Genomic DNA, 26521 nt, shown 5'->3' with positions numbered 1-26521 from the left:
TTTCTTCCTGTTTTATCCTCTGCCAACGCACTCTCACTACACTTCTCACCTCTCTTTTCTTTTTCTGTTTTCCCCCCATCTCTCTCACCCTGTCTTGTACTACCCTCTCTGTACCCCTTTTATTCTCTCTCTCTGTCTCTCCTTCTCTCCCTCTCTCTCCTTCTCTACCGTATTCTCCCTCTCCCTCTCCCTCCCCCCCATCTCTCTCTCTCCATCAGGAGGAGGAGGCGCTGCGTGGCCAGGTGAAGGACCTGGAGGAGAAGCTGGAGACGCTGAAGCTGAAGCGGCAGGAGGACAAGGCCAAACTCAAGGAGCTGGAGAAGCACAAGATCCAGCTGGAGCAGCTGCAGGAGTGGAAGAGCAAGATGCAGGAGCAGCAGAACGACCTGCAGAAACAGCTCAAGGAGGCCAAGAAGGTGGAGAGAGATAAACAACACACACACAGTCACACACACAAACACTCTCTCGCTCTCTCGCACCTACACACACACTATCTCTCTCCCTCACTCTCTTTTGCACCTACACACACACACACACACTCCCGCGCTCTCTCTCTCCCTCAATCTCTCTCTCGCACCTACACACACACACAAACTCTTTCTCTCTCTCTCTCTCTCTCTCTCTCTCTCACCTACCTGTGTGTGTGTGTGTGTGTGTGTGTGTGTGTGTGTGTGTGTGTGTGTGTGTGTGTGTGTGTGTGTGTGTGTGTGTGCGTGTGTGTGTGTGTGTGTGTGGTTGTGTGTGTAGATGTTAATTCCAGCCTGTGTTGCTTTAGGATGCCAAAGACGCTCTTGAGGCTAAGGAGCACTACATGGAGGAGATGTCGGACACGGCGGACGCTATAGAGATGGCTACTCTGGACAAGGAGATGGCGGAGGAGAGGGCCGAGTCACTCCAAATAGAAGTGGATTCATTGAAGGAGAGGGTAGAGGAGCTGAGCATGGACCTGGAGATCCTCAAACACGAGATAGAGGAGAAAGGTATACACACACACACACACAGGCACACGCACACGCACATGCACATGCACATGCACACGCACACGCACACGCACACGCACACGCACACGCACACGCACACGCACACGCACACGCACACGCACGCATGATTCCACATTACAAATCAAGTTTCACCAGGAATCACATTTTCTAAATAGTCCAACAAATTTAAGCAGGTCAACAGTCCATTATGGGTCTTACAGTTCAAGGGTAGAGGAAACATCATCTCTTCCAAATAAATATTCTTCCCATTGTATTGTATTGAGCAATACTTTGCCATCAGTTTTTTTAATTAGTCCACCAATGGAAAGTCCATGTACAGCCAGCCTGTGAACGTGACCTAAGCTACCAAAAACTAAGACAATCAACTGACATTTGTAGGTTCTCAATGGCAGTAATCAGTGAATAATCTTCTTCTTTTTTTTTGCACAGTATGAATTTGAACTTTTTTGTCATTTTGAGAAATAGTGAAGCTCTCCAGTGTGTTTGCAATTCCAGAGAAGGTGTCTGCAGGAGAGTTAAACGCTTCAGAACGGACAGTAGAATGTTTATGCATCTGCTCATCCTCTGTGCGTGGGTTCTGTGCAGCTATCAGGTCTACAAGACTATCATGTCTGGCACTATACAGCCCTATAAGAGAGCTCATGATATGGGCTACTGACTCCAGATGTTGAAGAGGGTCATACAGCATACAGATGGGTGAATGATTGGAGGGCTACCACAGTCCTAAGTTGTATTTAGTTTGGAGAACCCGCAGGTGAGCTTTTACAGAAAGTAAGAATCCCCTCACTAATGGTGGCATTTCTGTAGATGGTGTGTGAAATGGAGTCCTCAGCAAAGACCAGCTTTGTCAACTTTCCCTGGAGTTTTAAGCTGGACCAGTAGTGCAGGTTTGTGCTATCTGAATCTCGAGAAGAGTCTGCCCTCATGTTCTAGGTTGGAGCAGGTAAGATGTTTCTTTTCGATGCAGCATTACCTCCACTGAGATTGATGGGTCAACCACCACTGCATCAGAGACCTCTGCTGGCTGGGGATGAGAGGTCCACTTTAGTTCTGCAGAGGTCATTTAGATCTGGCCTGTGTTTGTTTATCGAGTTTCCCGTTGGCTTTTCTTCTTCCCCATTGCGTGCACGAGGCACCTTCCTTTTTTCCCCAAGTCTAGCCGTAGGGATGCTCTGGCCATTTCCCTCACACACGGTATCTGTATATGCCATTGTGTTGGTTTGGGACCCTGAGTCCCTCCATCCTGTCCCCTGTAGAAGATGATGCATCTGGTTAAGAGTCTATTAAGATAGAGCCATTTTCTCAGCACATGTACAGTCTTGCTGTCCAATCCACGCAGATTGTCTTTGTGGAATGTGGACATTTGTAAATAGGTGTTGAATTTTGGCAAAATGCAATATCTCAGCTGATCGGTCTTTGATCTATACCACCTGTTATGCACACACACACGCATATTCAATAGAAATACACAAAGACACACGCATACGTACGGAAGCATACCTTTAGTTTCAAAAGGTCCCCCCCCACACACACACAGTCTCATACTCACAGCCACTCCACTGTCACTGTCCCTTGGACTGGCACATCCACTATGACATCTGCATGAGAACTGCTATAGACACTGTTAGATGTGTGTGTGCATGTCACTGGCCACAGGTTCAGACGGTGCTGCCTCCAGTTATCACACGAAACAGTTAGAGGAGCAGAACGGACGACTAAAAGAGGCCTTGGTCAGGTGAGGCTGTCTCTGAGTGTGTGTGAGAGCATGTGTGTGTGTGTGTGTATGTGTGAATCTGAATTTTTTTTGTGTTTAGGAGAAATTAGGAGAACATTTGCATAGGAAATGTTAATTAGCATCATAACATTGTGTTATGTTGTGATTCTGCCAATGTCCTATTTGTGTAAGCATACAGCATGTATTCATATTGAGGCTTTTATGTGTGTGTTTGTGTATGTCTATGTGTATTTGTATATGTGTGTGTGTGTGTGTGTGTGTGTGTGTGTGTGTGTGTGTGTGTGTCTATGTGTATTTGTAAATGTGTGTGTACTGCATGTGTGTGTATGTCTGTCTGTGTGTGTGTGTGTGCGTGCAGGATGCGAGACCTGTCATCCTCAGAGAAGCAGGAGCACGTGAAGCTGCAGAGGCAGACGGAGAAGCTGAATGGTGATCTGGAAGGGCTGCGAGACCATAGAGACAAACTCACGCAGGAGCTGCGGGGCTCAGAAAAGACCGTAGACGAGCTGAAGGAGCAGGTCAGCACTGCGTCAGCACTCCCATCTGTTCCCCTCAAATAACACCCCTCTGTGACCTGAGTCAACCTTTTAGTTTTAAGAACCTAGTTCTGTAGTTGAGGTTGTTTCTACAGTAACTCTACTAATATAATATATGAATATAATAAAACAAGATTATTGTGTTTTTTTTCTGTATGTTTTAAGTCTATGCTATTTGGTGTGTTTTTGTGTGTGTGTGTGTGTGTGTGTGTGTGTGTGTGTGTGTGTGTGTGTGTGTGTGTGTGTTTGTCTGATACAGGTGGATGCTGCACTGGGTGCAGAGGAGATGGTTGAGATGCTGACTGAAAGGAATCTTGACCTTGAGGAGACAGTGAGAGAGCTGAGAGAGACTGTTAGTGACCTGGTAAGTGCTTGTACACAAGGAAGTATGTGTGAGTCCTCTGTAGTGTGTGTGTGTGTGTGTGTGTGTGCGTGTGCATGTAGACATGCCTAGGAGTGTGTGTGTGTGTGTGTGCATGTGCATGCAGACTTGACTAGGTGTGTGTGAGAGTGCATGTCAGTGTGTGTGTAGGTGTGTGTGCACCCAGACATGCCTAGGTTTGTTATTGTGTGCTTGTGTGTGTGTGTGTGTGTGTGTGTGTGTGTGTGTGTGTGTGTGTGTGTGTGTGTGTGTGTGTGTGTGTGTGTGTGTGTGTGTGTGTGTGTGTGTGTGTGTGTGTGTGTGTGTGTGTGCATATCTGTGTGTTAGTGTGTGTGTGTGTGTGTTTATTCTGAGGTGTGTTCCTGTGTGTATGCTGTAGTGTCTATACTCTAAGTGCTATAATGGAGATCTAGGTCAGGTGTTGTGGTGCCTCATCTGTAGCAGTGGCTGGGCTGAATCAACCTGAATGCAGAGCCTGTCAGTTGGAAGGAGCGGGAGAGGAGCAGGAGAGGAGAGGAGGGGAGGGCAGCACACTCTGAGGGGGGAGAGGAGCAGGAGAGGAGCAGGAGAGGAGCAGGAGAGGAGAGGAGGGCAGAACACCCTGAGGGGCGAGAGGAGCAGGAGAGGAGAGGAGGGGAGAACACCCTGAGGGGCGAGAGGAGCAGGAGAGGAGCAGGAGAGGAGAGGAGGGGAGGGCAGCACACTCTGAGGGGTGAGAGGAGCAGGAGAGGAGGGCAGAACACCCTGAGGGGCGAGAGGAGCAGGAGAGGAGAGGAGGGGAGGGCAGCACACTGAGGGGGGAGAGGAGCAGGAGAGGAGCAGGAGAGGAGCAGGAGAGGAGCAGGAGAGGAGAGGAGGGGAGGGCAGCACACTGAGGGGGGAGAGGAGCAGGAGAGGAGAGGAGAGGAGAGGAGGGGAGGGCAGAACACTGAGGGGGGAGAGGAGCAGGAGAGGAGCAGGAGAGGAGCAGGAGAGGAGCAGGAGAGGAGGGCAGAACACCCTGAGGGGTGAGAGGAGCAGGAGAGGAGAGGAGGGGAGGGGAGGGCAGCACACTGAGGGGGGAGAGGAGCAGGAGAGGAGCAGGAGAGGAGAGGAGGGGAGGGCAGCACACTGAGGGGTGAGAGGAGCAGGAGAGGAACATGATACGAGGGTAAAACACCCTGAGGGGGTAGAGGAGCAGGAGAGGAGCCAGAGAGGAGGGAACAACAGAAATGCATGCAGAGGAGATTCATCAGTGCAATGGCCTGGAGAAAGACACATGTGCACGGATCCTTCTTATGTGATGGAGAATGCATCATACACTCACATTCTCATTTAGTATTTGGTGAAAATATCATTAGCCATTCCCTAACATGGTCATTGGTGATGTGGGTGTGTCATGATAGTGAGCTGCAAGAGAAGTTGCCTTTTTTTATTGAACCATTTTACCCTGTTCTAGGATATAATAAATGTTCTACTAGTGATTATGTTTGTAGATTTCGCTACCTCAGAATAATAAGGTTCTATCTGCGTTCAGGTCAGTTTTGAGATATTGAGGTTTAAAGTTTTAGCATTGCATTTACCAAAACTGACAAATGGGGCACATTTTTCAGAATAAAACACTCAAATTTTTTTTTTTTTTTTTTTAAACACCTTAAATAATGTTCATAAATTATGCCAGAATAGGAATATGTAAATAACTCAATTTTGACAAAAATGTCAGATAGAACCTTATTATTCTAGGGTAGCGATTTATCTTAAATGTTCATCATACTATGATTTATGTTTGAGGGTACAAGTCTTTGCAAAAATGTACTGCAGACACAAAGTAATCCAAATAAGTGAAGACAAAGAGTCTGTGCACCCACTGCAGTGCAGCACATTGTGCTTAATAGCTGCACATTATCACACTCTCAAATAAAAAAAATACTAGCAATTAAAACTATGGCACTCTGCAATGCAGTGCTGTCTTTGTCTATTATAGTGTTGATTCTATCTGGTTGTGACATCTGTCTCCTGCTGTGTGTGTGTGTGTGTGTGTGTGTGTGTGTGTGTGTGTGTGTGTGTGTGAGAGTGTGTGAGTGTGTGTGTGTGTGTGTGTGTGTGTGTGTGTGTGTGTGTGTGTGTGTGTGTGTGTGTGTGTGTGTGTGTGTGTGTGTGTGTGTGTCTGTGTCTGTGTCTGTGTCTGTGTCTGTGTCTGTGTCTGTGTGTGTGTGTGTGTGTGTGTGTGTGCATGTTTATAGGAGGCCATTAACGAGATGAATGATGAGCTCCAGGAGAACGGCCGTGAGACAGAGCTGGAGCTGAGGGAGCAGGTGGACCTGGCCACCACTAAGGTCCGAGAGGCAGAGAAGCGCGTGGAGGCGGCGCAGGAGACCGTGGCTGACTACCAGCAGACCATCCAGAAGTACCGCGAGCTCACCACTCAACTACAGGTACATCCAGCCCCAAACCATGCCATGAACATTAAATGTAAATATGCAAAATGCTACAAAGTTGTGCCACAAGATGTACTGTGGAATTGCTGCAAATCCCCATACACCCTGCTTTAAATCTGTAAATATCAGCATAACATGCAGTTAGTTCAAAACTCTAATCTAATCTAATGATATAACCCTTGTCCAGCCAGCCAGTCAGCTACCCATAGACTTACTAAAAAACATGGCAAATACTACAAGCTGATTTTTGTAGTAATAGTGTCTTACTCACTCAACAATCACTCCCCTCAATTTAAGGGATCTAAGGGATTTAAGGGCTAGGATCTTCTGCATCATATACAATAGACTGTACATTTCCATGACGCTGCCCTGTGTCACTGCTTATCCATAACCATATCTTAACAAAACAATCACACAGTCTTGATTGGTTTGAGCTGTTTTCTGTCTTTTGTCATTTGCTTTTCCGATGTAAGATTTCTCATTTTATTTAATTTCCCATTGGCTCGTGTTATTTCTGAATTGCTTTGATGTCTCCCTGACAACTCTGTCAGTTGATTAGTGCAGCTCAGCAGGAAGTAAGCCGTGATTTGATATGCCTCTACAGGAAGTGAACCGTGATTTGACGAGCCAGCAGGAGGCAGAGCAGCAGCAGCCTGCACCTGCTGACATGTTCGACTTCAAGATCAAATTTGCTGAAACCAAGGCCCACGCTAAGGTAGAGTGCACACTCACATTAATCAGATTCTACTGTGTCATATCATTTAGAGTTCTATATTTGAGATTAATTTCTATATTGGAGATGGATATTATACCTACCACTGCTTTAGGCCCAAGTTTAGAATATGTTAATGTTGGTAAGGGGGGGTTAGAATGAATTGTAAGGGGGGGTTAGAATGAATTGTAAGGGGGGGTTAGAATGAAGTGTTTCTTGTAAAAGATGTTAAACACGAAATATTTTATTGGGTTTGGTTAGAGATGCAAATGTACCAACAAATAATCAATTGAAAAGGTTATCTGGGTATTCCCACAGTACCGCTATCCATGGTGCTGAAGGCCACAGTGATAAACTTAATAGATGCACAGTACATAAACAGGTGTTTTATTTGTATTATTTTTTTAACTTATGGTATGTCTGTTTGTGCTTATGTATGTCCTTGTGTCTGTGTGACCTTGTCTGTGTGTGGGTGTGGGTGTGTATGTGTGTGTCTGCATGTTGATGTGTGTGTGTCTGCATGTTGGTGTGTGTGTGTGAGAGTGTGTGTGTGTGCGTGCGTGTGTGTGTGTGTGTGTATGTGTGTGTGTGTGTGTGTGTGTGTGTATGTGTGCGTGTGTGTGTGTGTAGGCCATTGAGATGGAGCTTCGGCAGGTGGAGGTGTCCCAGGCTAACAGACACGTGTCTCTGCTCATGGCCTTCATGCCTGAGTCCTTCCTGAGGCACGGTGGGGACCACGACTCTGTGCTGGTGCTGCTGCTCATACCCAGGCTCATGTGCAAGGTGCGTGTAGGGATGCATACTTGAAAATGTAATTTCAAAATCTACATGCCTGCATATCTATATGTTTATTTGATGTGTGTGTGTGTGTGTGTGTGTGTGTGTGTGTGTGTGAGTGTGCGTGTGCGTGTGTGTTAGTGTGCACGGTGTGTGTAGGCATGCATACTAGAAAATGTAAAGTGTCTTTAGTAGAAATATAATTATGAGTCCTGGTAGCCCTGTTAGCCATTACAAAAACTACACGCCTGCATATCTATATATTAATTTGGTTGTATTATTGGTGTGTGTGTGTGTGTGTGTGTGTTAGGCTGAGCTAGTGAGTAAGCAGGCTCGGGAGAAGTTTGACCTGACAGAGAGCTGCATAGAGGGGGTTGGGATGAGAGGAGGGCCTGGGGAACAGAGGAGCTTCGCTGCCGGACTCGTCTACTCCCTCAGCCTCCTGCAGGCCACGCTACACAAATATGAACAGTGAGTAAGACACACACACACACACACACACACACACACACACACACACACATACCCCCCTCTTTAGCACACACACCACACACACAAATCCTGTGTAAATGTTCATATATTGTAAATAAATACATTTAAAAAAGTAAGTACTCTAAGTAAGTACTCTTATATATGAATATAACTCATTTATATGTTTTTTATTTATTTGTGTAAGAGTAATAACAAAACAAAAATATCCTGGAAGGGTTTTTGAATTAATGTAGCACAATATTCCCTGCCCATGTATATTCCAATGTGATATATATTCCAATGTATATATATATATAATGTGTGTGTGTATGTGTGTGTGTGTGTGTGTGTGTGTGTGTGTGTGTGTGTGTGTGTGTGTGTGTGTGTCTTAAAGAGCCCTGAATCAGTGCAGTGTGGAGGTGTATAAGAAGATTGGAGTGCTGTACGCTGAGCTAAGTGCACACGAGCGATCACTGGACTTCCTCATAGACCTGCTGCACAGAGACCAACTGGATGAAACAGTCAATGTGGAGCCCCTCACCAAAGCCATCAAGTACTATCAGGTACCAAACACACACACATGCACACACACACGCACACACACACACACACACACACACACATATAAATGTACATGTAGATTTTGTTTGTGACATAATGGTGTAATTTGCCAACAGCATCTGTATAGTATCCACCTGGCCGACCAGCCTGAGGACTGCACTATGCAACTGGCAGACCACATTAAGGTAAGGTTGTCTGGAACTGTGTCTGTGGGAGAGGACATTTCTGCATTTGTGGTGTTTTCTTTGTACATATTTTGAGTTCATTAAAGTTAATGAATACCCACAATGCTTTGCAGTTTATCCAGAGTGCACTGGACTGCATGGCTGTGGAGGCGGTGCGTCTGCGTGCCTTCCTGCACCCTGGACAGGAAGAGGCAGGTCTAACCGTCTTGTTGAAGGACCTGGAGACTTCCTGTTCTGACGTGAGGCAGTTCTGCAAGAAGATCCGCCGCCGCATGCCTGGCACAGACGCCCATGGTATCCCGGAAGCCCTCAGCTTTGGACCGCAGGTACTGCCATCTCATTGGTCTAAATCTGAATCAGGAAAGAAGCACACTCAAGTTTACAAAAAATCTTTGAAAGAATTTTACTGAAGTTCTCATATTGAGATGAAAACTAATTACATGGGTTGAATAAAAGTGTGGCTGTGCTACGGCAACTGCTGTTGACCCACAAGAACTTTTGAATATGGAATAGATATGTAAATATATAATATGGAATATAAAATATTTTGAATATGGAATAGATACAGCCGCGGAAAAAATTAAGAGACCACTTCAAAATTATCAGTTTCTCTGGTTTTACTATTTATTGGTATGTGTTAAAGTAAAATGTACATTTTTGTTTTATTCTATAACCTACTGGCAACATTCCTACCAAATTTCAAATAAAAATATTGTCATTTAGATCATTTATTTGCAAAAAAAATGACAATTGGTCAAAATAGCAAAAAAGATGCAGTGTCTTCAGATCTCGAATAATGCAAAGAAAACAAGCTCATATTCATTTTTAAGCTACACAATACTAATGCTTTAACTTAGGAAGAGTTCAGAAATCAATATTTGGTGGAATAACCTTGATTTAAAATCACAACTTTCATGTGTCTTGGCATGCTCTCCACCAGTCTTTCACATTGCCGTTGGGTGACTTTATGCTACTCCTGGCGCAAGAATTCAAGCAGCTCGGCTTCTTTTCATGGCTTGTGACCATCCATCTTCCTCTTGATCACATTTCAGAGGTTTTTTTATGGGATTCAGGTCTCGAAATTGGGCTGGCCATGACAGGGCCCTGATCTGGTGGTACTCCATCCACACCTTTACTGGCCTGGCTGTGTGGCATGGAGCATTGCCCTGCTGGAAAAAACACTTCTCAGAGTTGGGGAACATTGTCAGAGCAAAAGGAAGCAAGTTTTTCTTCTGGGACAACGTTGTACTTTGCCTGGCTGAGGTTTGTAAAAGACCATAAGGATTGAACCAAAGCGGACTGGAGGGTCTCCTAGTTCGTCTTCTCTGATGAGTCCAATTTTCAGCTTTGCCCAACACATGGTCGTCTGATGGTTAGACGGAGACCTGGAGAGGCCTACAAGCCACAGAGTCTTGCACCTACTGTGAAATTGGACTCATCAGAGAAGACGAACTAGGAGACCCTCCAGTCCGCTTTGGTTCAATCCTTATGGTCTTTTACAAACCTCAGCCAGGCAAAGTACAACGTTGTCCCGGAAGAAAAACTTGCTTCCTTTTGCTCTGACAATGTTCCCCAACTCTGAGAAGTGTTTTTTCCAGCAGGGCAATGCTCCATGCCACACAGCCAGGCCAGTAAAGGTGTGGATGGAGTATCACCAGATCAGGACCCTGTCATGGCCAGCCCAATTTCGAGACCTGAATCCCATAAAAAAAACTCTGAAACGTGATCAAGAGGAAGATGGATGGTCACAAGCCATGAAAAGAAGCCGAGCTGCTTGAATTCTTGCGCCAGGAGTAGCATAAAGTCACCCAACGGCAATGTGAAAGACTGGTGGAGAGCATGCCAAGACACATGAAAGTTGTGATTTTAAATCAAGGTTATTCCACCAAATATTGATTTCTGAACTCTTCCTAAGTTAAAGCATTAGTATTGTGTTGTTTAAAAATGAATATGAGCTTGTTTTCTTTGCATTATTCGAGATCTGAAGACACTGCATCTTTTTTGCTATTTTGACCAATTGTCATTTTTCTGCAAATAAATGATCTAAATGACAATATTTTTATTTGAAATTTGGTAGGAATGTTGCCAGCAGGTTAAAGAATAAAACAAAAATGTACATTTTACTTTAACACATACCAATAAATAGTAAAACCAGAGAAACTGATAATTTTGAAGTGGTCTCTTAATTTTTTCCGCGGCTGTATGTAAAAGTATATGACTGGGGAGAAGACAGAGTTGCCTTAATACAGTTATTTCATTTAAATGTTTTGCACAGTATTATTTTGAATAATACTGAATAGTTCTCATAAAAATGTTCAGTAGTCATACTTTCATCTGTGCTGCTACTCAAAATATGGAGTCTGTGTGGTGATATGATGATGAGAAATCCTTATTAAACTACGATTTCCATCAAATGAAACTGTGGTTTTGCCCCCCAGTCTGGTTTCATTTCACACCTGCCTGTGCCCATATTGATTTTGTATTAGTATTCATGGGCCCGCTTTAATCTACACGAGTCCCCACGAGCCGTCATTAATCCTGATTATTGACCATAGAGCCGCTCAAATCTGCATTACTGCAGCAAAGGCCCTCATTAGCATCTCATTACGCTATGTCACTTCAGTAATCTGACTCAGAGTTTTATGTTTGAAGATCAGTGCTCACTGCAGAAGGTCTCATTTGGTCTGATGGGAAGTGACACGGCTTATGCGGTTTTGTGAATTAGTCTGATGAGAATTAACAGTGGGTGTCTAGGATCTGTTGCAAGAAGTTTTATAGAAGACTTTGTTGACTGACTGCATGTGACTTTGTTGGTTCAACAGTACACCTCAGAAATGTTCATAGAGGTCAAACATAAAGTGGATCACAGGAAAAAAAGACAAATCGTAAACGGCGGCATGCTCAGGATTTGTCAGAAAAGTACATTTTGGACAAACTGTTACATATAGAGACCTTGGGCTTTGCATTGGTAACACATGCACAGATAGACACATCTGCTGTGTCATTTTTGCTGAGTCATGTTTACTGATGTGGATTTTGTGTGCAGGTGTCAGAGACGCTGTCAGAGTGCAGGAAGCAGTTGACCTGGGTGGTGGCCGTACTACAGGAAGTGGCAGCAGCAGGGGCACAGCTGATTGGTCCCCTGAGCGAACAGGAAGGGCTCTCTGCTGTCAAAGTGGAGGATATGGCCTTCAAAGCAGCAGAGCAGGTATGCAGACAAAAATGAATTCACGCACACACACGCACACACATGCACACACAATTACTACAAAGAAATTGTATGTATGCAGTTGGCCATGTAACATATCTACATGTGTCTGTGTGTGTGCGTGTGTGTGTGTGTCTCTGTGTGCAGATCTATGGAAGTCAGGGCATAAACCCACACGAGTGTCTGCGCCAGTCATGCAACATTGTAATAGCGACCATGAACAAAATGGCAACGGCCATGCAGGAGGGAGAGTATGACGCTGAGAAACCACAGACTGGGGTAAGAGGGCAGCCAAGCACACACACACTAATACCAGTGCACTGTTCACGGTGGTCAGTGTTCTAGTTCTAGTCTAATTTGAAATACTTTATGCTGATGACCTTGCAGTTGTTCAGGTATTGTGTTGGTTCTCCTCAATTTTTCCTCATACACGTTATCTTTGTTGTTGTTTTTCAACGGTCCTGTTTGTCCCATTTCAGACACCACCAATTGCTCTGCGTGCCACCGCTCTGAGGGCGGAGTTCACAGATGCAGAGGGGCGTGGCCTCAAACTAGAGGACAGAGAGACTGTCATAAAGGAACTAAAGAAATCACTCAAGATCAAGGTAGACTTATATGAGCACACACACACACACACACACACACACACACACACAGACAGACACATACACACACATGCATGTGCACACACACACACACACACACACACACACACAGTAGTACAGTGACTGGGTATATCAAAAAAAGATGATGTAACTACCTTTTGAGTGGTTTTCAATTTTGTTTTGGTTGACAAAGGTTGCTTGCGGCCTCGGTGGCTACGGCCAAACACCACCCGTGGGATTATCCCTTACCTACCCCACTCCCACTCGTGCTATATTGCTTAAATACTGTATATGTGTATTCTTCCAGGGAGAAGAACTGAGCGAGGCGAGTGTCCGTCTCAGCTTGCTGGAGAAGAAGTTGGACAGCTCGTCTAAAGATGCGGATGAACGTGTGGAAAAGATTCAGACTCAACTGGACGATACACTAGCTGTGCTGAAAAAGAAAGAGAAGTAAGTATGATCCTATTATCATGTGTGTTTGTGTCTATGTTTTTGTAATTGTCACCACAGTGCAGTGTGTCAATGTACAGTGTGTGTCTGAAATATAGATGTGTTAAAGCAGCACAACGGATCAATAGCTATTCGCTAATGGTATGCGAGCAGCTAAAACTAACGAAATCTCTTGAAATGTGCGGACTTTGAAATTATTCAATTCAATTCAATTCAATTTTATTTGTATAGCGCCATAACAATACAATTGCCTCTTGGCGCTTAACAGAGCCCAGAGCCTGAACCCCCTTAGTGCATGCACAACGGCAACAGGGGCAAGGAAAAACTCCCTGTTAGGCAGGAAGAAACCTTAAGCAGAACCACGGCACATAAGGGGGGACCCATCTGCTTGAGGTCGGCCGGGTGGAGACAGGAAGGTGGGACAGGGGGAAGGGGGGAAGGGGAAGGGTAGTGTGGCAGAAGGGGAAAGGAAGCAACAGGGGCAATACACAGCCAGCATTTGGTCACTGGACATATGTGTACATACATCTGGTGGTAAATACATGATACAGACAAGACCAGATTACTGTGGCAATAGGGTTACTGTTACAGGGGTAGGGGATGTAGGGACAGAGAAACATTTCGGTGGAGGCAATAATGTATATTGTACATAAATGCTAGCATAGGGTATTGGGTAGAGTAGGTGTACGGCAATGCAGTGGCGGTGGGTGCGGTTGGCCGAGGGTTTCTCTAGGTAGACCAGGTAGAGAGACTACGTGCAGAGTGGTGGGGGTGGGGAGGGAAAGTTCCACTTCCATCAGCAATTGGAACACGCCTGGCTCCGGGGAGGCAGTGGACCTTGCAGGGGCAGCTTGTTGAAGGGGGGGGTGTGGACATCTCGGACCATGGAGCTGCCGATGACCAGAGTGGGGGTCGTCACATCCAGCGGGAGAAGTCGTCAAGGGGATGATGACTGAGTTGAGGGCCCAGGATGGGGAGCAGGGCGGCGTGGCAAACTAGTTACTCAACTAGTTACTCAACGACTGTCCTTACACAGTCAAACATCAAGCAAGTGCAACACAAGACAAAGCAAGACGGCAAATAAGCTACTTACTAGTTCAGCAGACAGTAGAAATTCGGGCTGCCACAGGCAAAACTACAGAACGAAGTTATATGCCTATGGACCCTGGTATGGCAATGGTACGGAGGCGATTCTCCATTTTAAAAGTCATTGTAGCGCCCCAATTTTTTTCAAGCTGTTATTTTAAGGTTAAACTGCTTATCCTAACCCTAATCCTGAAGTATAATTGTTGCATTGTGTTACTTTAAATTTGGGTATTTGTGTGTGTTTGTGTGTGTGTCTCTGTTTCTCAGGGAGTTTGAAGAGACCATGGATGCTCTGCAGGCTGACATTGACCAGCTGGAGTCAGAGAAGGCAGAGTTAAAACAGCGCATCAATAGCCAATCAAAGATGACCATCGATGGGTTGAGAGGAAGTCCCAACTCTGGCATTGCCTCTATTGTCACTGGGATCACAGGAGGTGAGAGGGATTGCATACTTTTGAAATTGAGTGTGTGTGTGTGTGTTTGTGTGTGTGTGCGTGCGTGCGTGCGTGTGTGTGTGTGTGCGTGCGTGCGTGCGTGCGAGCGTGCGTGCGTGCGTGCGTGCGTGCGTGCATGCGTGCGTGCGAGCGTGCGTGTGTGCGTGGGTGTGTGCGTGCGTGTGTGTGTGTCTTTGTTTGTAAAGTTCCTTTGGTGGGACTAACTGAGGTCATTGTTGGAAATCATTACATTGAATACATACAGTAACCCTAATGTCAAGGGGCAGCTGCTCTGAATTCATTTGTTCTAACTCTGCCTCACTCTCTTACTCCCAAAACCTGCAGAGGAACAGAAAGGTATTTCTTGTTTAACGACTGTCTGTTAACTTCATCATAGTTCACCACACGTTTATCACTTCATCATAACCTCTCTCTCTCTCTGTCTGTCTTTCTCTCTCTCTGTTTCTCCTGCCTCCCGTCCTCCCTGAATTCTGCTTTTCCAATACTCAGAGTCTGGAGCCGTCTTTTCTCCGGGTAGGCATCCCCCTCTCTCTCTCTCTCTCTCTCTCTCTCTCTCTCTCTCTCTCTCTCTCTCTCTCTTTCTCAGGAATCACTCTATCTGCATGCATGTGTATGTGTATGTGCATGTGTTGTCGTAGATGGTCTGCAGATATATGTTTTACCTTATGGATGCTGTTCAGCAGTTCTCCATCAGTGGTTGTTTATGTGTGTTATTTGTGTGTTGGTAGTCCTGAGGACTGTGGCCTACTGCGAAGCGAGGTTACTGCCTTATCCATGTAATTTCCCAAATAATCTGCACTACGAAAGATCTTGTACTACAGAGTCTTACCGGAAGTATTCTGTCATGGCAGTATAGCCTACGTTGCATCTCTAAACTGCTCTGAGCTATGTTTGTGTTAAACTCGACCGTATATACGGTATAAGCCCCGGCCCCTTTAACCACAATCTTTGGAAGACTCAATTGATCCCGATGATGTTCTCTATGAAAGATTTCAATTCTCAACTGAGGAAATTTGATCTTTGGCGGCTGGTGAAATAGCCTATTATATAAGGCTAATGCAGAGCAACAAAGTCAGTTAAATTGTAGCCTCGTTTGCAACCAGTGGACTCATGTTTGTCAACTGTCCTGGACAAATGAGTTCATTTGCTGGCATTTATTCCCTGAAATAGTAAGTAGTGTAACTGGCATGTGAGGGCAAAGGGCCCATTTGTCAGGAGGCAGGTAATGTAGTTGCACAGGGGCCTATGTCAATTAAAGTCCAAGTGCGTTGACTTGTCTAATTATCACAGTATTTAGTAAAGGTATATGTCATGCTGTCAACTGCATGATGGTGTGCCATTGACCAAGAAACAACACAATATAATATATATAAAATCTAAAATACATATATATACATTTGTATGAACATTTGTATGAACTACATTTGTATGAACTTGAGGATTAATGGACTTACCATAGGTAATTATGAACATGCCTACTGGGCAGCAAAAACACTTGAACTTGAACTTCTTTTAAAAGAAGAAGATAAGCAGTAAGCTGAGCTGGAGCTGGAGCTGGAACTAGCGAAAAGCTCAGTACTATGATCTTAGTAGAGCTTCTTTCTATTTATTTATTTGAATAATCAGCCATCACATTTAGTAGGAAAAAAGTGTTTTCGTTGCTCTCTATCCTCATGGAACGCCGCTTTCTATGCCACTCAGTGTCACCAAGAACAGAATGAAAAGCAGCATTGACTTAAATAACAATGGGCTAATTTTCTGGGTTTTAACAGCCACTAAATTTGACACCCTGTGATACATTGTCTCTAAAGGGGTCATAAACTTTGTTCCACATCTGTAAAAATCCACGGACTCAAATTTGGCAGTGACAATCAAAAATACACTCAGACAATCACAAATACACTCAGACAATCCTGAATACACTCAGTTGTCCCTTGATAACTCAGAGTTAAATCTCCCTTCGTAGTAAAGCCCTCTGGTTATTGCATGTTTTTGAGTATCTGACTGTGTGTGTGTGTGAGAGTGTGTGTGTGTGTTTCCACATGTGTGTAATGTGTGTTGTTTCCCCGTAGGTGTGTGTCCAGGTGTTGGAATGCAGGTTGTTGACTCTCCTCTGCTGATGCAGCAGATCGAAGCTCAGAGGCTCAGCATTAAACACCTGAAAAATGAGAACAACAGATACAAGGTACTATGAATGTAAATAAAATGCATGTATAAACAATACTAGTTTTATGGGGACAGACTTTGAAGAGTTTCACAGAAGAGAGGTATATGGGTTTTAGACCACAACAACAAATAATGGTCAAGAAGTTTTTCTTTTTTTACAAAACAACATTTTGTCATGATTGTATTAAAATAGTTCCAGGAAATCATCACGTATGTGACATTTTGTAGTTTGAGTAAAATTGGTGCCTGCGTGTGTGTGTGTGTGTGTGTGTGTGTGTGTGTGTGCATTTTAAAGTCATGATCTTTTTTTGTATGTGTTCACAGGCAGATAGGATGCGTGCCCAGCTTGCGTCCCTGCCCCCTCTGTGTGTGCCCAGGCTGCCAGAGGTTGGGGGCAGTGAGGTGCAGTCTGGGGCTCTCTACCGCAAAACCCAGCAGCTCCTGGAGACACTGCTGCAGATGAGCGCCAATGTTAGAGTGGTGGACATCACCGGCAAATCACCAGGTTAGACACACACATGCACAAACAGATACACACACACACACATACACACACACATACACGCACACACACACACACACATACACACTCACACACTCACTCAGACACACACGCACATACAAACATACAAACACACGCATGCACACATGCATAAAGAAATACACAGAGGGCATACTACATGCACAAGATACATTTGCTTAATTGACAGTATTTATTTAAACCTCTTTTTGTCTCTCTATCTCTCTCTCTCTCTCTATCTCTCTCTCTCTCTCTCTCTCTCTCTCTCTCTCTCTCTGTATGTGTGTGTAGTAAGCCCCAGTGGCCAGCTGTTAGAGCAGACATCCAGACTACAGTCCTTAAGTGAAACTCTAGATCGACTAAAGGTAAGTCAGATAATCTTATAAAACAAGATTTCTGAGTTGCTAACATCTAGAAAAAACGTCAATCTCATCATGCCGCCATATAATAATAATAATGTAGCCGTCTAGGTTTGTTAGCCCAAGTACACTCAAATGTCCCATTATTTACACTTGCCTGTAATTGTCATCCCCCTTTCTCTCTCTCTCTCGCTCTCGCTCTCTCTCTCTCTCTCTCTCTATCTCTCTCTCTTTCTCTTTCTCTCTCCCTTTCTCTCTCTTGTTGTCAGGATGAAGTAGCTGAGCATGTGGTGACTCAGAAGCCTGGGGCGCGTGTCTCGTCGGACTTTGCAACTTTCCCTTGCACCTCTTTTGTGAAGGTACTGTATGTGGAAGACTGATAGCCATACTAGCCAATCACTGTCTGCCCATTACACTCATACACCAATGATTGACACATCATCTTCCATTCTCTGTCTAGGCAAAGGAGGAGAGAAGAGGTGAGACTGTTCTGATTGGCCGAGTGATGGTTCCATGCTCGCGAGGTCAGGAGGCAGTGCATCGGCTCGTCCTATCACAGCCTGAGCTGCAGACAGTGCACCGGCTGCTTCTAACATAGACCCACACACTGCTTTGCCAAAACTCTGCTTATGCTTATATGAAAAGTTCTACCCATTCCATGACAGGGTTGCCAAAGTCAACCATCCATGCATCAGAATCTGCTTTCATGAAAGTACATTTTTACCCATAATGCACATGAAATAGATCTGAAGCAGTACCAAATAGAACAGCACACACCTGAGGTAATTTGCCTTCATTTAGAAACTCGAATGGTTTTGTAGAATTCTTTAAAATGCATGACTTTAAATTGCATTTCTGGATGCCTTCTGATTTTTGTATTACAGTAGTGCTTTTACAACTAAACACACAAATGTATACAGTTCTATTTGCAACTAGACATCTAGCGTGGTATCTGGCATCAGGATTGCACTTGTGTCTGTAGATGAATCACCAGTCATAGTACAGATAATTTCAGTGCTAACACTCATGATACATCATTCATAAGCACATGGTCACCTTGTGAAAATATTGCCATTGCTACACTGGCAACCATGCTCTCTATTCTACCATGCTATTCATCACTAATCTAAACCCCTCATTGTATCACCCAGTCCTTGGGCTTTCTGCATGTCATACTTACACCCATATAGAGTTCTAGAGACTCAACTCCTTCAGCTGTCAAACACCATAACCTCTTGTCATAGTTTCACAGAGAAGTCCTGCTCTCTTTATTTATTCAACACTACTAGCACAGCCACTTTGTCAACTTAATTGCCTTCATGCATGAACATACAATGCTAGACAAGGTGAAATGGAGATATATCTCAACGGAAAGACTAGGAATGTTTTGGATGGTTGTTAATCCTGCACTGTCCCTTTGTCCTCCCTATTTCATTCTGAACCTTCATTAAGCATGGTGCGAGCCGACACAACATTGTCCGAATCCAGCACGCACACAAATGCACTCACAGTCACTAGTCAATTTATCCCAACAGTACACAAGCACATAATTAGGCTTTAATACAGAATGGCAGTTTAGGCCAAAGGTGTTCCTCAATAACCTGCTGTTTGTGCTGTGTGTCTCTGCGCTGTCACTGGCTATGTGTTTTGTTCACTGCTCAAGTGCCATAGATTTGTTATCGGCTTACTGAATTCTTATAAATGGAACAACAAATGAATACACAAGAGATGCAAAAAAAGGAGTGGGTGGCTTGAAGGGGTTCTGGAATGGAACTCAGAATGGTTCTGGAATTGGGTCACATCTCAGAGGCCTGAGGTTGGTTCTCCATGCTTGTCACACTGCAAGGGTCCTTTGAGCAGAATGCTGAGGATAAATGGCTAGGGTCAGGTAGTAGGTCTACTTTAGTATTCCAGATCCATTATTTCTCCAAGTAGCCGATTATCATGACTTACAAATCACGGGATAGAGCTAATGACCGCATTCTGCTAGCTAGCTGTATAACTTGAGCAAATTCATAAGCAGGTCTTGCTTTCTGACCGTGCTAGTTTTCACCTCAGTATTGTTGGGTGTAAACTGAGATGGATGTAGTTTCGTCCCCCTCCCCTCTTGATGTTTTGTTATGACAACTGCTGGCGACGGGAAAAAAGGCAAAAAGTTGGCAGATTTTTATGTCATCTGGGAGTTAGCAATACAGTGAACTGAGATGGTCATTGAAAATCTGCCCCCTAATGGCCTTGAAAGGCACCAGTTTGACAGCAGTGGTCAGTGGCGTGCCTTTGTAATTACCAGTTGATTTAAGCGCATAGTATTTTTACTCTGGCACATTTTGTTGTGTAATGAAGGATGTCATTCCTAAAGTTAGAGCATATCGTGGGATCTGCTTGCTTATCTTCAACTTCTGGAAGTGAGGTGATATGCTGTTTCCTGCTCCCGGTCGAAAAAAGAACAGGACTGAACAACACCTCATGAGTCTTTACTGGAGATGTTTATTTGAAGTCTGATGTGTAGTCATTTGGACTGTGTAGTCCTCAAGATGTGTATTTATTGTGTACTTACAGAGTTGCTTTTGAAAGTGTCAATTGTTGAAAAAGTGCTTTTACCTGGTCTATGTACAATAACTCTGCAGAACTGATTATATAACAGTAAATGTACTACAAACAGTAAGAAGTCTCATGATTTAATTCACAAACACACACTGGTACTCTTTGCAGAGCGCATGAATGATATATAACGTTTTTATATACGAGTTAAAAAAATTCACATTGCAAAGCACTCAAATGCAACGCCAACGTTACATTTCTTCATGTTATTGGAACTTTTGTTGAGGCGAGATAAGCCTGTGTAGCTGTTTAAACTTACTTTTGATGTAACTTTTTGTAGCACAACTCCTACATATGTGAGACAGCAATCAAAAATGCAGACTGAGGGAGTGTTTCAGAAATAATAACACCAGTATAACACGCTTTCAGATAATTGAATTATCTTTATTTTATTGGAAACTTCCTCTGGGCACCAAAGACATACACAATAATAACAACAGTTTCACATCAAAAGTTTTAATTTGAATGTCAGAGGCATTTGCACAAAATCAGTGTAGTGCAAAAATATTGTATTTGTTTGTGTGTACCATGTGTTAAAAAGCTGGTTATCCCCACCCTGCAACTGTGTGTGTGTGTGTGTGTGTGTGTGTGTGACTTGCATAAGAAGTGTCTGAGAATGAGTGTCACATCTACATTAAGTTGGTATTGTGAGTTGCAAGTCACATACTGCCTGTATATGTTAACTGGGGTTGGTTGATGTCTGTGTTTGTGTATGTGTGTGTGATGTCAGTGTTTGCATAAACAAGGAGACATCTTTTTTTTGAGTGTTTACTGTATATGTTTGTGTTTGTTTGTGTGTGTGTGTGTGTGTGTTTGTGTGTGTGTGTGTGTTTGTGTGTTTGTGTGTGTATGTGTGTATGCACATATTTTGGTCCTTGGGTACTGTGAGTATGTATATATGTAGGCGAGTCACTGTCCAAACATTCACCCTGCATCAAAGAGATGTTTGAGTGTGTGTTTCCACTGTTTGTACATGTGTGTGTGAGAGTGTGTGAATGTGTGTGTGTGTGTGTGTGTGTGTGCAGCATCCCTGTTCAGCCTCTTACTCTGGGGGTTGAGGTTCCGAGCTGCTGCCGCTGCGCGAGTGCTGCTGGCTGTTGCCCGAGCTCAGTACCCCGGCGTCGCCTTCGGGGGGCGCCCTGTGGTACATGTTGTGAAGCCTCTGCGCCAGCATGTCAGCTTCCTCCGAGGCCTCGCAGCACCTTTGCCATGATTGCGAGATGGCGTCGATCCCGTAGTGCGCCCCAGCGATGGCTCCCGCCATGCATGCGATGGTATCAGTGTCTCCTCCCAGGGACAGGCTGAAGGCCACTGTCCTCTCCAGGCCACCGTACTTCTCAGGGAGGCCCTCACGGGGCTCCATACAGAACAGCGCACAGAAAATGGCCGTGGGGACAGAGTGGAGTGCAGCGATGCCATTTCCTGACATGAGAGGGAATAGGGACCAGTCAGAGGTTTGCTCTCAACACCTGCAACCTAAATTGCTGCTGCAACTTGTTTATAGATCATTTGTGTCATGATAGATGTATATATGATACTGACATAATGATTTATTAAAATAATATTTTTTAAGTGATGGTGAAATGTACTTTGGCAAAAACGATTTAATCTCTTCACTTTATAACATGACTACTGGGGCTGGATGGCAGGTAATCAAGCAAAAGAATGCACTCACATATCCATTTTAGATGACTCAATTTGCCTCAAATGGTCTGTTAAACTACATGAGGCGACAAACCCTCTCCACTTCTCACACCTCCTGCACACGGGTTGTTGAGGTGGTTGATTCAGTACAAGCTGTACATTATGATTTATATCACACTGACATAATCTGATCAGAGATATAATCCTGCCACCCAGATCTAATTCTGGATTAACCTTTGATTTTGCCTTCACTCTGCAGATTTACTGACCGAGTTCAGATATGACCTCCTCGACGCTGACGTTGTTCCTCTCCAAGAGCTCTTTTACCCGATGCAAACGAGCACAGAATGGAAACTCTGATTCATTCAGCCTGAAACGAGACATACATGTATATGTGTCACCATATCTGAAAGTGCATTCAGTTCCTCCAGAATGTTCTTGTAGTTTTAAAAGCCTTTTCCATTACAAAATCTTAGTAGGAGTTCACCCTATGAATCACGTTTGTTTCAGGTATCCATCAGGTAAACTACCTGACCAGTTGATTGTACTCTTCTCCTACTACTGTGCTATAGAATTTAGCTACCTCTCACTTATAAATCAATTATTATTCGTATGCTAATACTTAACAAAACTGTTATAAAAAAAGTTCACAGTTCAAAGTTTACAAAGTTCAACTGCACAAAACCAGGGATCCTCACGCTCTGGCATCGCTGCGAGCAGATTCCTCCTTCTCCAAGTCCTCCATCTCTGTGATGAGCATCTTGAGGAAATCCTGGGGGAGCGCTAGCGCCCCCTGCAGGGACAGGTGCACAGCCATGGCTTGGAGGATGGCTCCGTTATACCCCAGAGAGCAGGAGTGGGTCAGCATGGCCCCTAGACGTGTGTACTGCCACAGCAGAGGCAGGAAGCAACACATGATGGAGGGAGGAGGGAGATTGTGGAGGTCAGGTGTTACAGTCAATAGGGTTTTGTTTTGTTATTCTCCATTATCTGATTTTGTTACGTGGTTGTAAGTAGAGAGTATTGGCAGTGATATCACACAAGTCACCTTTGGAACATCCTCTGTTTAAGATATTTAATTTAAAAACATGGGGCACATAAAGAAATAATAATTTTGCAGATGAAGATAATTAAAACTAGTCAACCAAAAAAATGTGACGCCCTCACTCCCTGAGAACTGGACCCTTGACTTTGACATATCAAATATCTTGCTCTGATGTTGCAGCTGGTAACAAATATTGAAGCATGTGTTTAATGTAGCTTTATTTGTGCGTGGCATGAAAGGTGTTATGATGGTCAGATGGCAGGGACTAAAACCTAAGCTTAATCCTGGATTTAAATACATCGAACACAACACATGAAAGGCAAACAGGCCTCAGTTTTACAAACAATATTTGTATTTTTGCACTGAGGATGTCCACCTTTTGGAGAGGTTGTGGATAGACCAGGTTTAGAAAATAATAGTCTTCAATTAGGAGATCACATGAATGAACAAATAGCAGGTGAATGGCACGGGTGGATTATATCCATGTGACAGTGGCTATAGCTAATACTGTGTGTGTGTGTGTGTGTGTGTGTGTGTGTGTGTTTGTGTGTGTGTCCAGGCTGTGTGCTCTCCTCATATGAGTGTGTCTCACCCTCCTGACATCGGCACGGTCTGGGAAGGCGAGGGCAAAGGGCACCGCTCTCATTGCGCCCCCATTCCCAAAAGATCCCCGGCCACCGAACTGAGCGCGTGCGGGCTGATACACGTCGCTGAGCTGCGGAGACGCCAGCTTCTTCAGAACCTGCATAACACCGGCACCGTATCCCCGAAATGGGGCCAGGTTATACTCCTTAGCAAACCTGGAACAGAAGTATACAGTGAGGGAGGCTGTCCAGCAGGTGCAGGTACACACACACACACACACACACACACACACACACACACACATCAAAACATCACAGGCATGAGGTTGCACTGAGCACATGATACCTCAATAGCAAACAGATAATAATAGTGGGGAAAAATATATCTTTCATCAAGAACATCAGGACAACAAGGTGTTGCATAAGAATAACGATGGCTGTTTCCCTTTTGTTTTTGTATTTCTATGTCTTTGAGAAGTCCTTCCTAAATGACTCCTGACAATGACATTCTGTTCACTAAAAATATACGCAAAAGGTTAGTCTGTGATATTTCTGATGTGAGAGAATGAATGAGCAGACGTGGGCATACAGTACTTCAACGGCACACCACAGGAAAGTTTGAAAACCCTATCCATTTAAAAAAAACAAAAAAACGCGAACTAAAAAAAAAAAGTGCGAACTAAAGCGTTAATTACATTGTTATAAGATACGTTGTGAGGAAACATGTATGACTAGTTCCGATGGTACAACATTGCTGTTTAAACGACATTATGTGTAAACAGTACTTAAAAAATCTGGACACCGCACCTTACTCTGTGTTAGGCTTGCTCATGCAGAATTCGAACTCAAAACTAATGTATTTTCCGTAGTGGGCTACTACACATCAAAAAGTGATTGTTTTACCTTCTGGCCATGTCCTGCTCATCAAACCCTGCCCGGGTCAGCAGGGAATGGGCCACGCAGCGAGTCATGGCCGTGTCATCACTGTACTGCAATATCGCTACAAACAGCCAAATTGATCCCAAAACAATGTTATTTCAAAGAGGGTAGCCGATCGGGGACAAACATCCAAGTTCTGATGAAAAGTGTGTTTGTTGTTTACATCGTTGATTACTCTATCAGGATTATGATTTAAAGTGTTTCCAGTTGTTAGTTTGGTTTCACACATAATAGTAAAAACAGGAGATTAAGTCATAATCGTTATTATTGTGAAAGGGAGCTGTAAACCGTAGGCCTACCGTTACCCCTAAATTACCGTAATTGTATAGCCTATACTTTCAAATGCAGCCTATTATAAACAGTGGGGAGTTAACAGTTAATCCACAACATCGTTTTCGTAAAAAAAAAAAACTTACAATCGCCACGGGTTTCGTCCTCCAGACCATCCAGATATTGCAGAACTCGATCCAAGGGTATCTCCTCAGGTTCAGTCCCTTCGAACTCTCCGCCGATGCAATCTCCCAGAACTGCACCGACCAGGGCACCGCGAAATCGGCATAAAGAAGCAGGACCTCCTACGGCTGTAACCAGGCGCGCCGCTGCGGTCATTGTTCAGTTACACCTACGATCGCTGAGCAGTATTTTCATTCAATAATGTGTTTTAAATGTTACAAATTGTGGAAGCTAGTAGCCTTCACAAGCGAGACAACATCAGTTGACATTTGTGAATCTCTTCCTGTTCAAATTCTGTTGTCACTGTTTGACCCATCGTGCTACCATTCTGACTCGAATATATGCGATTGTGATTATTAAATCAAATTAATTTTATTTGACCATTGAGCAAAAATAAATGTACTCCATTTACATAAAGATTCAACCAATCAGTATATGACTTCCAATGTATGTATGTATTATTACCATTTAGAAATAAAACATGTTTTCAAGTGCGCAGTTATATTTTTTTACGGTGAAATATGTCAATCAGACCGCACCATGGAGCGTTGGAGGTGTGGTTTAACAACTAACAAAGTGTTTCACCCGAGAGTATGTCAAACATTCGCGTAAACTGGCTGTGGTTTCACCTAGGTAAATTACCACAAATGCTGAAATAATAATTTAAAAATGCATACACTTTATGTGAGTTGTCTTCCTAGAAGATGTTTGTTCATATGATTGTCAGATTTTTGTGACATGCTCTTTGGTATATGGCAAGGCATAGGGTATCCAAATCCATACATTTTAGCTTCAGTCAAAGTATTATAATTTGGCTACCTCAGCATTGGTTATGGATAGCGCATATGTAGTAATCTAATAGTAGTCTGTAGTAATTAGGCCTTCTGGCAGATACAAACACTTTAAAGAGGGTGTAAGAACCAGCACAGTAGGTCTGATAATTTACTACAAGCTTTATGTCATTGCATTAAAATTCATGAAATTAAAAGGTCTGCAGGCTGTTGTGTTGATGGTGTTGGTTGCAAAGTTGTAGAATTGTAATGTCTGGCGTGTCTTGCTTGTTGGTATTACGTCTATCATCCAGTGTCAAGACAAATTGAATGTATTCAGAGCAGTTTTATAGAAACTCGTATTTTAACACAAAGGCAGACGTTGAAATAGCATATGGTTATTTGACATATTGTTGTATAGCTCCCATACGTTAACTGTACGTATACCTAATGGCTGTGGCTGTGGTTGTGAAAGAAGTTGTGATTCTGATGTTGAATTTACATCCCAGACATGAGATGGCAGTACAACACCGGGGCCGTTAATGGCCTACCGCAAAGGGAAACGAGGAATAGAAGAAAACCTGCCCCCGTTGTGTTCGCGCGGGGACGTTCTGTTTTGGTCTATGCATCTGGAAAGGGCCCGTGATTCTTTCCACGAAACAACAGACATGCTCCTTTATATTGTTCGAAACGGCTTTCTACTAATTGCACGACCACAACAAATATTTTAAGAGCAAACTGTCAAAGTTAACTTTTCAGTGAGGTACTGAGAGAATTTTTATGTGCCTCCTAGCAAGTAGCTAGCACATTACCAGCTATGGTGTAACCAGGCGCTCGTCAGTATACTTGGCCCATTCAA

General features: G+C 43.9%; 2 protein-coding genes across 2 annotated transcripts in view; one reads left to right on the top strand and one right to left on the bottom strand.

Annotated features, from left to right (window-relative positions):
* Positions 1-18224, top strand: part of dctn1b (dynactin 1b) — a gene marked incomplete at its 3' end in the record, with an annotated part of 42417 nt that extends 24193 nt beyond the window's left edge. The window contains exons 10-31 of the mRNA XM_080850543.1: positions 219-416; positions 776-980; positions 2658-2736; positions 3095-3254; positions 3532-3636; positions 5877-6068; positions 6676-6786; positions 7414-7566; positions 7871-8031; positions 8426-8594; positions 8709-8777; positions 8891-9103; positions 11824-11985; positions 12133-12264; positions 12465-12590; positions 12898-13040; positions 14394-14560; positions 16654-16766; positions 17072-17252; positions 17559-17632; positions 17896-17985; positions 18087-18224. Coding sequence (XP_080706669.1) covers positions 219-416; positions 776-980; positions 2658-2736; positions 3095-3254; positions 3532-3636; positions 5877-6068; positions 6676-6786; positions 7414-7566; positions 7871-8031; positions 8426-8594; positions 8709-8777; positions 8891-9103; positions 11824-11985; positions 12133-12264; positions 12465-12590; positions 12898-13040; positions 14394-14560; positions 16654-16766; positions 17072-17252; positions 17559-17632; positions 17896-17985; positions 18087-18224 — 3141 coding nt within the window. The remainder of the gene's footprint in view (positions 1-218; positions 417-775; positions 981-2657; positions 2737-3094; positions 3255-3531; positions 3637-5876; positions 6069-6675; positions 6787-7413; positions 7567-7870; positions 8032-8425; positions 8595-8708; positions 8778-8890; positions 9104-11823; positions 11986-12132; positions 12265-12464; positions 12591-12897; positions 13041-14393; positions 14561-16653; positions 16767-17071; positions 17253-17558; positions 17633-17895; positions 17986-18086) is intronic.
* Positions 18225-20592: 2368 nt separating this feature from the next.
* On the bottom strand, positions 20593-25170 carry adprs (ADP-ribosylserine hydrolase). Its single transcript, XM_080849750.1, has 6 exons — positions 24856-25170; positions 24404-24500; positions 23509-23716; positions 22570-22757; positions 22141-22241; positions 20593-21649 (listed from the first exon to the last, which is right to left on the bottom strand). Exons 1-6 carry the CDS (start codon positions 25046-25048, stop codon positions 21270-21272), a joined length of 1167 nt encoding a protein of 388 aa, XP_080705876.1. The 5' UTR covers positions 25049-25170; the 3' UTR covers positions 20593-21269.
* Positions 25171-26521: the final 1351 nt, after the last annotated feature.

This window comes from Sprattus sprattus, assembly GCF_963457725.1.
Source record: "Sprattus sprattus genome assembly, chromosome: 13".
NCBI lineage: Eukaryota > Metazoa > Chordata > Actinopteri > Clupeiformes > Clupeidae > Sprattus > Sprattus sprattus.
Note: the sequence above shows the minus strand (reverse complement) of the source record. Positions and strands in the feature narration are given on the sequence as shown.